A 13,817-nucleotide genomic window follows, 5' to 3' on the forward strand; every position below is an offset into this window, starting at 1 on the left:
TGGCCCATTTGATCCATCCACATATTTCAGTTATAAGTCCCATGCAGCGATGACAAAAAATGAGATGTTATAAAACAAAACTAGTCACACCAAAATTAAACCGAGCACCTTACCATATCATCAGCCAATGTTTTTATGTGTATGTTCTGTTGGAGGGAGGGCAAAGTGTGAAAAACAAGATCCAACAGAAAATGACAACACAGCAAAGTGCACAGTATGCATCCCTGTGGATGTGGGCTCACATGTGCAGTGTCCTCTGGATACTGACTAATTTTCCTCTCCAATCCAAATTAGTTTTCCAATTAATAAATGCATTTGTATATACTTGTTTGCGTATACAAAAAACTATAATGTATATGTATATGTATATGTATATATATATGTATATATATATATATATATATATATATATATATATATATACACTGTAGTTTAGTTGTTTTTTTTCCCCATGAGGCTATGAGCATATCTTGGACACTGTACATGCGTAGGATGTGACAACACTTGATGATTGCAAATAATTTAAATGTATGTAAATGTAGCAAGCACACACACTTTAAGACACACCAAACACGAAAGGGGACGTATCATAAAGCATCTGTAATTCCACACCCACAGATATAATTAGCACATCTGTTCACAAAACCCACATCTGTTTACAAAAAATGTCAAAGTTAGTACTGCTTGGTTATAGTTTTTTGTGTATCCCAAACAAATACACTTTTGCAAGGCAATATGTCACAACCTGGCACAGTTAACCACCACCATATTTTACCTCTGTGTGTTTTAAAGAGCATCTCTTGTAGTGACAGTGGCCCAACTGAATCATTCTTGTTCACTGTTTCCCAACTTTTCAATCATCAGTTTTGCTTACAAATTAAATTGTATCTTTCACTCAAAATGTTACAAATAGCTCATATAAAAAAAACAAAACCACAACTTCTCTTCTTACTACAGATGTTTATCTTTGTCTGAGACACAATAAGATGAGAAAGGCTACTGCCAAAGGCTTGTGACTCGACAAGGGACAGTCAATTGAAACACACCTCAAATGGGAAGCAGTAGCAGCACTACCATATGCTGTGGTGCTAGGCTGTGAAGCACTAATGAGTAAGAAGGTGTGGGGTGGTGATGGCCATAAAGTCTGCCTCCAGCTGCAGATTCCACTACTATTGTAATCAGGAAACTACCAATGCTTGGGCGAACAAACAGATTGGCTCTAACTTGCACCTCTCTCTGTACATCTTCTTGAGCTGTCGCTGTAGGCAACACTGAGCAAGCATTCAAACCGCCATATCTATCACTAGTTTCGTCTGCAACAAGTGATCCAACAGTTGGGAGATAAAGCTATCAGCCAGAAAACAAAGTCTTCAGTCTCTATGTACAGGGTTCATGCGTTGTCCAAGCTGTTATTAAAAGTCATGATAACAAATGTATCATATTCATCCGACATTATAGAAAAAGAGTTCGACCTGGAAAATCCTGGTATTTGTTTCACCCTCATTCATGGCCTTTAATATGGCTGAACAACTTCTCACATTATCAGCAAAGAATTAGACCTGGGAAACAACTTTTCCAACTTCTCACTTAGAGAGTATGTATCATTAAGCCCAGCATTCTCTTGAAGTCTAAAACTGCGTGAAACAATAGCCAATTTTCAGATGGAGTACTTAAACATTTTCTAATCAATTTAACAACAATCAAACCACTGTTTGGTTAATTGCCTTGACTTGAGGGCCTTTCCCTGCCCATTATCTTGGCAACATCGCAACAACGCAATTTAACATCTAACAATTAAGCTTGCATGTCCTCTGGGCTTCTCCTGCTTATTAAAGTAAACTTTTTCATCATAATAAATGTTTATTACCAAACACATATTCCTCTAAATAACCTAATCAAATTAGCCCTGGGTCCCTCCTTAATCAAATATGATTATGACTCCATGCAGATCTTTAAAAATGAAAACACAGAGCAATATCCCACAACCTGAGAGTCAATTTGGGGACACAAAACCATACCAGTAAGCTCATTTCACACAATAACTTTTAAAATTAATATTACAGCTACTATTAATGTTAATATAACATTATCTCATTTAGATAATAGTCTTCCATTGATCTTAGTTTTACTGCAAATTCCACCAGATGTCACATCCAAGATGGACAAGGGACAAACATTTTTTCAAATTGGCTACCATCGCAAAGCTTTAAATAGCAACGCCTGTTATTCTCAAACAATTTAACTAGACCATCTGTATGATGTCATTTTAATTCATTCAATGGAGCTATCACTATAAAATCACTAGCCACCATGCCTCTGTAAAAACGAGTTAGAAGGAAATTAAGTTTTACTTTAATTAGTTCTAATAATAACAAACGATTACTGGGAGCTGGCAGTGAGGACAATAATGCAATGTGCTGTTGACAGTTCTTGGCGAGTTGGAAACACTCACACTTGTTTTTCAGTGTGTCAAAAAAAAATATGTTTCGTACAGAGAGAAAAAAAGACTCCCCAAAGGGTGAGAAAAGCTCTGAGAAATGCAGGAAAATTGTGCAAATTTTGTTAATATATTTATACAACGGTACACTTAATAAACTCCAATGCTATTTGTTGCTTATTTAGGAAGATACAATTCCAAATGTACTACACAACCTAATACACATTTTATTTCCCCTCTCTGTTGTATTCAGTAGGGTAAACCACATCTCATTGCCGCAAACATCAACAATTCAGGGCAAGAGCACTGACAGTGCATTAAGGAAATCTGACTGCTCAGAACGATGAAGCTAAATATTATTACTAACTCATCATAAGAAGCAATAGTGATTGAAATAGAGAGACATTAGACACAGGACCTGTATAACCCTTGCTTAATGCCTTTAACACCAAACAGCAACAACAACAACAACAAAAATAATAAATAGCTACTTGCAAAAAGAATGGCCAAGATTTCTTTGCTCAAAGGAAAAGTATCAAGTGGCTATAGCCGAGTACAGACAAACATACATCTTGTCAGTATAGGTGTTATTAATCCTGATTTATGTACTCAAGAGAAATCAAATGGTGTTGTTGCCTAATGTGCAATGTGAACACCTCAGTCAGGGGTGATGACCTAAAAAAAAACAACTAAATAACTGAAAAGTGAGTTGTGCACTCGAGATAAAACACGCAACACTTGAGACCACGATCAGTTGCATTGAGAACTTGGTACGCTAATTTGCCACAGCTTGTAAACAAGTCAGCAGAAAGAAACTTAAGTCTTGTTAAATTCTGAAAGCAGCAGAACGATGGAAATTTTTTTTACATTTTTTCTTGTTCTGAATGTCAATATAAGGGGCCTCTAAATTTGGACTGTTGCTCCAAAACATTTCAATAGGGTGCATCAGAGCTCTTACTAGAAAAAAGGTGTGGAGTTCTGTCCAGTGCCCGGACGAATGCATTTCTCAGACTGAAGACTTAATATCATTTTAATTACTGTATGTACTCTTTGTAAAGAAGAAAACCAACAAACAAACCTGTAGTTACATTAGAGACAAATGTTTAGCCATAATTTGTCTTTCTGTAATCAGATAGGATGTACAGCATTCCTAATATCATACTCAATTTCAAGAGAGTGGCATCTGACAGCACCAAATATCAACTGAGTAACTGAATTAGACATAGTCTTGATAAATAAATGTGTCTAAATTAATCTTATTACAAAGTATTCTCATGTGCTGTCTTTGTAAACCCAGAGAGGTGTGCATGAAATTGCCTACAGCACTACAAAAGACTTATGGAAGCATGAAAGTAACATTTATCCTTCTTGATATCTATCAGATTAATCTTTATGTTTGCACTGTGAGTAGGCTCTTTTCAAGCAGAGCAGAAAAGAGGGGGGAGAGGCCCAAAGATACACGTTGACCCTGTTAACACCTCGCATTTCATATCTGACATATCCAAACTATATTTGGAAAGCCTTCCATCCATTTATCCAATTATATATATATATATATATATATATATATTATCCAATATATTTACTAATAAAACTGAGTTCTGCAGCCAGGTAGAAATGCAAACATCCTATCCCAGTGTTTTTGCTCTCATTATGCAAATAATTCTTCCAGAACGTTAAATGACAGTAAACATCTGTTTCATTTGCACTACAGCCTTGAGTCTAATCTTTATTCAAACTGTGGTAGATGTTGTCATCTCTCAGGCTCTAGGGCCTGTTTCAAGAAGATACTTCTGAGTTGTCGAAATAACTCTGCAGAATAAAATCCTCAACAGGTCTTTTTACACCAGTAAAGTTGAAATTGTTCATGGTTTTACGCAAATCAAGATAATTCCGTAAACCAGCTTTAGGAACAGGGTCCCGTTCAGTTGACAACAAAACAGCGCGCTTAGGATGTACATTGTTAATAAATTATTCAAAATAACTTTTTATCATACCACTCTTTTACAGAAAACGTATGTATATAAATTGGTTAAGTAAGTTACAATGCAATTAATCTTTCTTAATAAAGCACAGAATGTGAAGATAAACAAATACATTATATTTATACTTTTATTCCAGTAAGTTCCAAAAACAGACCATGTAACTAAATTGAAAAAGAAGGGGAAAAACAATAATGAATACACTAGATTGCTGCAATGCTGAAGTGCCTTTAAAAGGGCATGAGTCTGTGGTAGCCATATTATTTCAGGAGAGTGCTGGTACTGTTTACAGTTTCCTAAAACAGCAACCATTGAAAAGGGGAAGCATACAAAAGCCAGTAAAGCTAAGATTTCAATGGTACCACACTGGATGGCACGACCATGTGACGGCAGACTAGAACGGCTCTGCCCTCGGGTTATTGCTGTCTCTGTCGAAAGCAAATTTCTATTACTGTACCCTTGTAGGTTCGCTTGATATGCAGCTATTAAAAAAATGTGGATAGTAAAAACAAGGTTGGAAATGTCAGTGTATATCTTCTTAATTTGTTCATAACAACATCACAGATGAATGTCATTTATATACTGAAATCAATCCTTTATTGTACATGTCACATCCATTCAACCAGTCTTTTCTCTAATTGGCTACATGTGCAAAAACATGTGAACTTATGATCTTGTATCTGTAAGCTGTTTGCTAATGATGCATAATTAGAGTGCTTGCTTGATAAATGTTTTTTTTAAAAGTCAATTTCCAGTGCCTGAAAATATGCTTTTCATCACTTTAGTGATTATGCCTGTCACATACCTCTGTGATAAACATTACCATTACTTAATTGTGAGTCTTTTACTTGTGCAGCCTTTTTCATTAGACACGTACCAGGCAGCGCATCAAGTCTACTCAGCCAGCCAGTTATTCACACTTATGCATTGACCCCTTTTCACAGAGAACCCCTCATTATATGAACAGGGTTTATTCAACAAACCTTTTTTTTTATTATTTAATGATTTATTTCTCCAGTTCAAATACACTGTTAGCGTGCTTTAATCTTTATATATACTGCTAGGAAGACTTGCATTTAAGGACATGCTTCTGTGACACATTATATTGCACTGTATTTCACAGCAAATGTCACATTTGCAACTGTCACTGATTTAATAAAGTGGGAATACAGCTTTCAAATTACAGTAATGGATATTCATTAAAGCAGAACAGTGACAAGGACAAAAAACTACTGGTGGTGGGAAAGCCCCTCATCCCGGCCTACATAAGACTCTGCAAGACACAGCCTACCACTCATGAATCATCGAACTGCTGTACACAACAATGACCAAACTCGATGTTGATTCATGTTTTGTTGCATAGAGAAAACTTGAATGCTTTGGTGCTAAGGATATGTCTCACACAGTCTCTTTTAATATGTAAGAGATGAGGCAGCTAGATCTGATGAGGCAGCTAGATCTGACCCACTGATATACATGAATACAGGTCTCATCTCAGAAGATGAAATTAGTGCAGTGAGGCTGTCGGTTTCTGATACTGTGACTAAAGCATTCTTCACCACTTCCTCTCTCCAACTTCCTGAATGCCATTAAAAACGCTCACATGTGGTACGTTTCCTGCCGTTTCTCACACGTCTCCCTGACACAGTCACAGTCATATTCACTCAGTAATAAAAAATGGAAAAGTGAAAAAACTACAAAGCAGCACATGGTAGAAAAATATTAGGTCACTCTACATGACAAACTTTTTGTGGTTGACCAAACAGGTGATAGTCAGTGCAGAAAAGCTTCAAGTGTGCGACAAGCTGACAAGCTGACAACCTGTATTAACCACATGCTAACATGACCTAAAATGATCCTTGAGGCGTCCCTATAGCTCATGTATCAAAGCGTCAAAGGCTTCAAATGCCACAGCTTTCAACAGCGGTGGTACAGTAAGCCATTAAATATGATTCACAATGTGATACTGTCAAAAATATGAAGGGTAAAAACACCCTTGCCTTGCAGAATACTTTATTCCCACACAAAAAAATGTACATCTTTCGATTTTGGGCTCAGGCCTTATGTAGCAGAGCTGAGTGATGTGTACAAAAGTCATAAAAACTAAGGCTTGTTCTTGATACATATACAGTGAATCAATATCTACTTTGGTGTGGTAAAACATTCATTAACTTCAGTCACATTGGAACAGCGATTTTCTAATGATTGTCATTAAGTATTTCAAAAATTATTAAAAAAAAAAAGAATTGCCTAGTCATTTCACTCTAAGCAACACATTTTTATTTATGGCTTTGAAACATAAAACAAAAACAAACAAATCCACGATATGATTAAAGTGACAAACAGCAAATAATAAATACATCTATATTTCCCACACACACTTTGAAGCAACTGTATCTCTACAATTTCTTGGTAACCTACAGAATGAATAGTGATGTATGCTTTTCCACTAAGCTCTACCATGTCCAGGGTCTCTCATTACAGCTGCTAAACTGTCCATTCATAACTGAAGTCTTAATTACTTTAATGATCAACTAAACGACAACCGTGATTACAATCATTAAATCCCAATTTAATTAATATGGGTTAATTACAAATTGCAAACAATCTCAAATGAAACCTGACAGAAAATGATGGACATGTGCCAACGTTGAGACTATGCCAGCTTCTCCTTCTGCTTGATTTTAAGGCAATTTCTAAAAGGCCCTTTGCAATACAATTTTAGAAAGCAATCAACTGCACCAGTAACAAGCACGAAAGACCATATGAAATAAATGTAACCACTAGGTTATGTGCACTGGTAAAGCTAATGGAAATTGTGCCTTTATACTCACAACATGCTACATATAATGTTAACATCCACACTATCCAGCTGGTTTGACCAGTTGTCCACTCTCATTACCCCTAATGCCTATGAGACCCCTACATGAATGTGACCTCTGTGCTCTGCCTTGCTTCTCTTAAATGTGCTGTATGAAACATAGGGCGCACTCACACTATTTATCCGTACCGTGCCTTGTGCTTTAGGGTACTTGTCCCACTCTCCCTCTCCCCCTGCGGGCCAGGCCCGTTTGCACTCACACTACCTGGGACTCGGCGCGAATGCCTCTTGCCTGCCTTCACGTCATCACGTCACACGCATTGATTAAGATCAATGCCATGCGTCGCTTTGTTTACAAATCTTTCCATAGACCTCTGAGTTTTTGTGCGTCTTGTCCAACTGTTTTTGATTATTTTCATCTGACCAAATCTGCAGTAAACACTCCACCTCCGCATCACACCAACGTGAACCTTTCGCGGCCATTGTTTTAAATGTCCGCGCATGGTCCGTCCATCTTTTTTCTATGTCCGAACAGGCGTCAGTGACAGTCAGTACCGCCGTAGCTCGTACACGTGCACACGGTCGTGCACGTACATGTGCAAACGTGCTTTACAAAAGCCCACCTCTCCCAAATGTGCCTTGGCCGGCGCCTTGGCGCGGTGCGGTTGCACTCACACTGGTCAAACGAACTAGACTTTAGCCGTGAAACGTGCTTGGGCACGGTACGGATGGACAGTGTGAGTGTGCCCTTAATCTTATCTGTAAGAAAAGAAACATACTTTCCATACGAACAGTATCTTAATACTAAATCTTAATCTAAATCTAATATCTTAATACTCTTTATACTAAATAGATGTTATAGCAAATTTATCATACTCCTCTGAGGAGTCACATTTTTTATAGACTAACACCTTTTGCCATCACACAGTGGAGTATGGTCTGGCTACACCTCGTATCTTTTCTGTGATATGAGAAAAAAATGCTCTGGCTTGTTTTTTATTTCTTTAAACTAATTACAATCATCTTGGGTGGGGCGAAGCACTGACTACATTTTGTATAACATACTGTACTTATTCATTTGTGATCTTATTTTTCCCTAGGCCTACAAACGGCCAATAATGAAACACTCACTTGAGAAGTAAAGTGAAAAAATGGAACATTTCAAGTTAGAGCCAATATGTATTGCAAATATTTATTTTTTGATAGCACTAGGTCATTGGTGTTCAGGTCTAAGGACATCTCACTTCTCAAACAAGTAGTCAAATTTGATAAGTTTGTTCATACAGAACTAATTTACTCAGTTGCTGACCAACCACTCCACCTCTTTGCTGTAAATACTGGGGAAAGCCTTGAGCTGAAGAGTAGAAAGTCCATCATAAACCGCTGACTAGTTTCTCTCTCTCTCTTACACTCATACACCAATAAATGGCCTTTGAGATACTGATCACCCGTATTCCTTTTCTTATAGATAATAGAAAGCAAAAGCTGACAAGCACAGTCTGTAATAAGCAAGCATGACTCAGTCCCTGAATGAAATTTCCTACCAAACACATTGCAGATGATGAGGATTGGTACTTCTGCCTTGTAGTTGCAAATTACAAGATAAATCGTCAAACATTTGTAACTTTAAACGGAGCATTATTGATTGTTGAATAGCGATGACAATTTTCCAAAACTTGCTGAAGTGCAGCTAAAGCCTCTGGTAAACATAATGTGTGCTTCAGCATGAGAATCACTTCCAAAGAACACTCTGAAAATAAGTCATCACGAATGCATCACGAATCTCTGCTCACTGAATCGTTCATTCTTTTATATTACTGATACTTTACTATAACTGATTCCCTAAATTACAGCAAAGCTGCTTGACAACATCATTCCTCCTCAGATCATACAGGTCTGTGCATCATATAAGCTTGAGACAGGCTTTCTAGTGAGAAGAAAGTTACTGTAACTGTGATTTGGAATCAGAGCTCAAATAATGAACAGACACATAACGCAACACTCCGACATTTGTAAAGGCACATAATAAAGGTTTTCTACATCTGATTTTAAAATAAGCTTGTACCTGCACAGTTTGCGCTGTGAAGTCTCATTATTATTATATGGATACACTGAGATGACTTTCCCTCATGCTGCTCTCTGTTAGGTCATAGTTTAGTCTGGTATGTCTCCCTTTCTGTCAAACCAGCTCCCCTGAATTCCTTTCAAAATACCTCATTCCATCTGCCTGTTATATTGGATGTCACATTTTTACAACATCAAGGAAAGGATATTACCACAAAGTATAGGTACAAACAACAGGGATATTTTAAATGATCTTCTATGTCTGAACATTGTGGTGTTATTCTTCTGTCCTTGGCTGTGTTGTGTATCTGCGTTCTGGGCCCAAAGCCCAAATGGTACTGCTGTGATGTAATCCTGCTCAGTGACTTGTTAAACAGACATGCAGCTTTCAGCGTTTCTCCTCTAAAGACTGATTTGACTTTGCAAAGACCAAATTGTGCCAGTGTCTGCCACTCAATGCAAATGGTAGAGTACTTAACTGCAGCTCTGACTGTGAAAAGGCAATGTCAACCTCTACTTTAATCCAACTCATGGCAGATATTCGCTCATCCTTCAGTCTGGACCACATCCTAACAACCTATACTGCATGTCAGGAATGTAATCATATAACCCCATATATGGTGAAAACTATAAACGGTAAAGTACGAGTAAGTGTCCAAGCATAAGAAAGAACCAACATTTGTCACTATGAGATGACATAATCATCTAGTAGACCTCTGCAAAGAATCTTGAAACATGAATTGCATTTTCGTTTCTATTTTCCTTTCTAAACATATCCAGAATTTTCGTTTTACAGATTAAAATATGCCTTTAAGCTTGGGCATTTCAGCTTATTTACATGTCTGCAAACAAACCTGGAGCATTGCGGTAGCTAAAAATTAAGGATAAACAAAAGAGGACAGATCATGGCTCCACCCAGGGATGAATGATTACTTCCTCCAGTAAACCCAGTGTTGAGATGGTTGCAGCAGTCACAGTTCAGGCTGCTCTGCCTGCAGGATTGAGCAACAGGGGCCCGGATACCACTTTAAGAAACAAAACGCAGTGATCTCACAGATACTTTTCACTAGTGATTTGCTGAATGCTTATGTCATCCAGACTCCTTTGCAAAACTTGGGAAGCAGGATGTTCAAGTGCTGCAGGCTCTTGTTAAATTTTCTCAGGACAACACCCTTTGTCTGGGAGTACATGTCATTTCAATCCACTCTGGGATTTCCTTTCTGGCAATTGTTATGGCCAAACTTTCCCTTACCTTAACTTTATTATAAGTTATGTAGCTGAACCAAAGCAGTTGTACTGTTTTCCTGCTTCTGTCAATTTTATGACAACTTCATGCCAGAGCAACACCACCTATGTAAACAACATAGGTGTCAATGAAGTAATTAGCAGTCACCCTCTATGTCTGCAATCTGTCCAACTTGGTTCATTGGTCACTTTCTACCAACACTAGTCAACAGACAGATACAGGCCCAACATAAAGCAACACAGCTGCTAGTCAATTATTGGCTGTACAGAGGTGATGTCATCTAGAAAGTTCCACAGCAGCAAAGCTTTCCACATTAACATTATCAACCGCATCAAACGTTTTTTTTTACTTTTGTCACGGAAAATTACTTTCAACCACTTCTTTCTACTTCTGCTGACAGTGTGTAAGCAGTGACAATACGCGCAGTAACATAGTTTAGATTTACAATTTTACATTCCACTCAAGACAGACAATACAAGACTGCGGCTACAGTTAACCAAATAAGGCACTTAATTGTAGGACATTATCAGAATTAAGAGCGCTTTTTTACATTATTACTGACAAATTTTGAGTTTCGGCACAGCATGAGTTGTCAGTTAAAAGACAACACCTCCAGCGCACCCCCAGGTCCTGATCTCATTTCCAAGCAATAACTTAATGACACCACAGCTCCAATGATGCAGACTTAGGATTCGCCACACACTCTCCTCAGTCTACATTAACTATTCTACTAGGTCAAGCTTATAGAGAGGCTATGAATTAAATGAATATTGACATAGTTTCCAATTGTTATCTAATAGACATTGTCCTCCTGTGACTGTGTTGACTGTTGTGCTGATAATACTGTATAGGCTGACTAAGGATATATTTTATCAATCACACACACTCACCTGGTTCATAAAACTGCCAGAAACCACACAGATGTCATGCTCTGCAATGAGTCATACTGTAACTGATCTTTGCACGTGTATTAAAAAAAAAAATACATTGCAGCCCAACTGTCACAACAAGAATGCTCTTCAAAGAAGTTTCAGGAGATGTATTGACTGGGATAATCACATGATGCACTGAGTGCTTTGAAAAGTAAAGCACTCAATGTAACACAATCTCTTTTGCTCAACTCTTACAGCTATTAGCTGCTCTGTATTTGGCTACATTAAATAGTAATAACAACACATCAATAACTATTTCAGCCTCATCCTGCACTGAAACAGAGATGTGCTGTATTGACAACATGCTGTTTACTAACTGTCCAGTTATGTGTCCACTTGGCTTGGTTTTATTTGACTTCACCATTAAACTGAATGACTATAAAACTATTCTAAAAAGGCTACATTTTCAGTGCAATATGTCCAACAAAGAAGTTTTTACATGAAGAATCAAAGTAGGGAAACTTTCTGCAACCGTTGAACAGAGCAACTTTCTCAGCTGAGAGCAAAAAATTAACCCTTGCTTGGGGGAATACAGGATGTGATAGTTCACTGTGCATTAAGCATGTCTGAAAACCTACCAGCTTTTTGTTTTTACCCTCGTCCTCGCTGGACTTCTTTTTAGAAGGTTTATTCGGGTCCTCCCCGCCGCTGGCTTGATCCATTTTTGCTTTAAGTTAGTTCCCCTTCAGAAAAACTTAATGCGACCTCCTCAAACGTTGGCAAACTCCACCAGCAGGGCTTTTAACAACACTTGTACAGCAAACCATGTAGGTTGGGTGTTTTCAAAAATCCATTCCGTTTTAAAAAGGGAAAGAATAAACACAAGTTTCCATATAGTTCCCGAATAGTATCCAACAGTCGAGGAGGCTGCTTGGAGAAGAAGAGGTGTGGTAGGATATGGTATCCGTCCTGATGTCTCCTCAGCCAGGCAGTAAAGTCAGTTCACACGGCGGATAAAGGGGTTTCTGAAATTACCAGAATATTATGCAAACAATAAATGATTAGTCTATTACAATTACCTGGACGTTAAGTTGCACAAATGTTTGCCATAACACGTGTTTCTCTTAGGAGTTGTGTTAGTATGCAGGGTGCAGTCACATTCAGTGAAGCCAGTATATTGTGAACGGTAGAACAGATGTAAACAAACATGTAAGAGGTAGCTATAGAAAGCTCGGTTTGAAAATAACTCGTGTGTTTACACTTACAGAAGGAGTCCTGTGTTTTGAAACAGGGCTAAATGGTTAATGAAAGCAAACTTACAAGCGTTTAACTTAGCAATACCATAATAGTAACCGACAAATGAGCGGTTTCATGGAAACTAGGGTGCTTTGACAGTTTCCAGCGTGCACTGACAAGGCCGTTTTTTACCTGAAAATACAGCCATTAATCTGAATTAATGGACAATTGAGAGTAATTGTGGGGGAAAATCACCGTTGTTCTCTATGCTTGGCATACTTTGCAGTGCTGTACACCCACAAACGAGCATAAATGGCGTTACTGCCGAACGTTATTAATATTGTTATTAGTTACACAAGCACAAACAACAATAATGCTATGAACAACAGAAGGAACAATATATAACATGTCAAAGAAAACTCACAAAATCCCATCCAAAGCTTTCCCTCGCAACCAAACGTGAATGCCAGGCCCACGTTGATTCCGCCCACCAATGTTCTGATTGGCCAGTGAGATACGTAGGCAGTGGGGATTCCAGTCGCTATTGGTCAGATTCGCTGACAGTCGCGAGGTCGGCGTGGCGTCGAGGGGGGAGGAGACTGTTGTGACGTGGAGGTCAGTCTGATCTACTCTCAAAGCAAGTGGACAGGGCTCAGTTGTAAGAATAGATCCAGTGAGCTATGAAAGGGTGAGCGCGGATAGGAGGCAGGGCGGGAATACGCGGCAAAGAAACACACCCTGGGTGTGTGTGTGTGTGTGTGTGTGTGTGTGTGTGTGTGTGTGTGTGTGTGTGCGGAATGATCACTGTTATTATCACACACAGACACAGAAAAGGTGTGTGTCTGTGTGTGATAATAACAGTGTTATTGTTCTACAGTTGCCCAGTTACATAATATAGTCAATCAAATTGGCTTACTGGGTGTGTGTTAAGGACAAAAAGGACAGAAGTTTTTCAATTGTAAATTGACAGAAAATGAAGCAACAATAATTTGTCCTAAATTAAGCTAAATAGCTGCTTCCTGTACCTTAATGTTCAGGCTATCATCCAGACATGATGGTGGTCATCTTCCTCTCATCACTGTGCAGTGATTAAAGTGTAATTCCACCGCAAAAGGATCCCATGGTTTTTTTCGACACTTGCATAGATCACATATGCCAT

The 13,817-nt window shown here is 38.3% G+C and overlaps 1 protein-coding gene across 8 annotated transcripts in view; it reads right to left on the reverse strand.

Annotated features, from left to right (window-relative positions):
- diaph2 (diaphanous-related formin 2) overlaps positions 1-13,222 on the reverse strand; it is a gene marked incomplete at its 3' end in the record, with an annotated part of 383,236 nt that extends 370,014 nt beyond the window's left edge. For 7 of the 8 annotated variants that reach the window (XM_083915493.1, XM_083915499.1, XM_083915495.1 and 4 more), the window contains exons 1-3: positions 13,083-13,222; positions 12,061-12,447; positions 114-146 (exon numbers count right to left, since the gene is read on the reverse strand). In XM_083915493.1, coding sequence (XP_083771619.1) covers positions 114-146; positions 12,061-12,144 — 117 coding nt within the window. In that variant the 5' untranslated portion in view covers positions 12,145-12,447; positions 13,083-13,222. The remainder of the gene's footprint in view (positions 1-113; positions 147-12,060; positions 12,448-13,082) is intronic. The other variant, XM_083915494.1, reaches the window with a different exon arrangement.
- Between the last annotated feature and the right edge of the window lie 595 nt (positions 13,223-13,817).

The sequence above is a fragment of the Echiichthys vipera genome, assembly GCF_963691815.1.
Source record: "Echiichthys vipera genome assembly, chromosome: 6".
NCBI lineage: Eukaryota > Metazoa > Chordata > Actinopteri > Perciformes > Trachinidae > Echiichthys > Echiichthys vipera.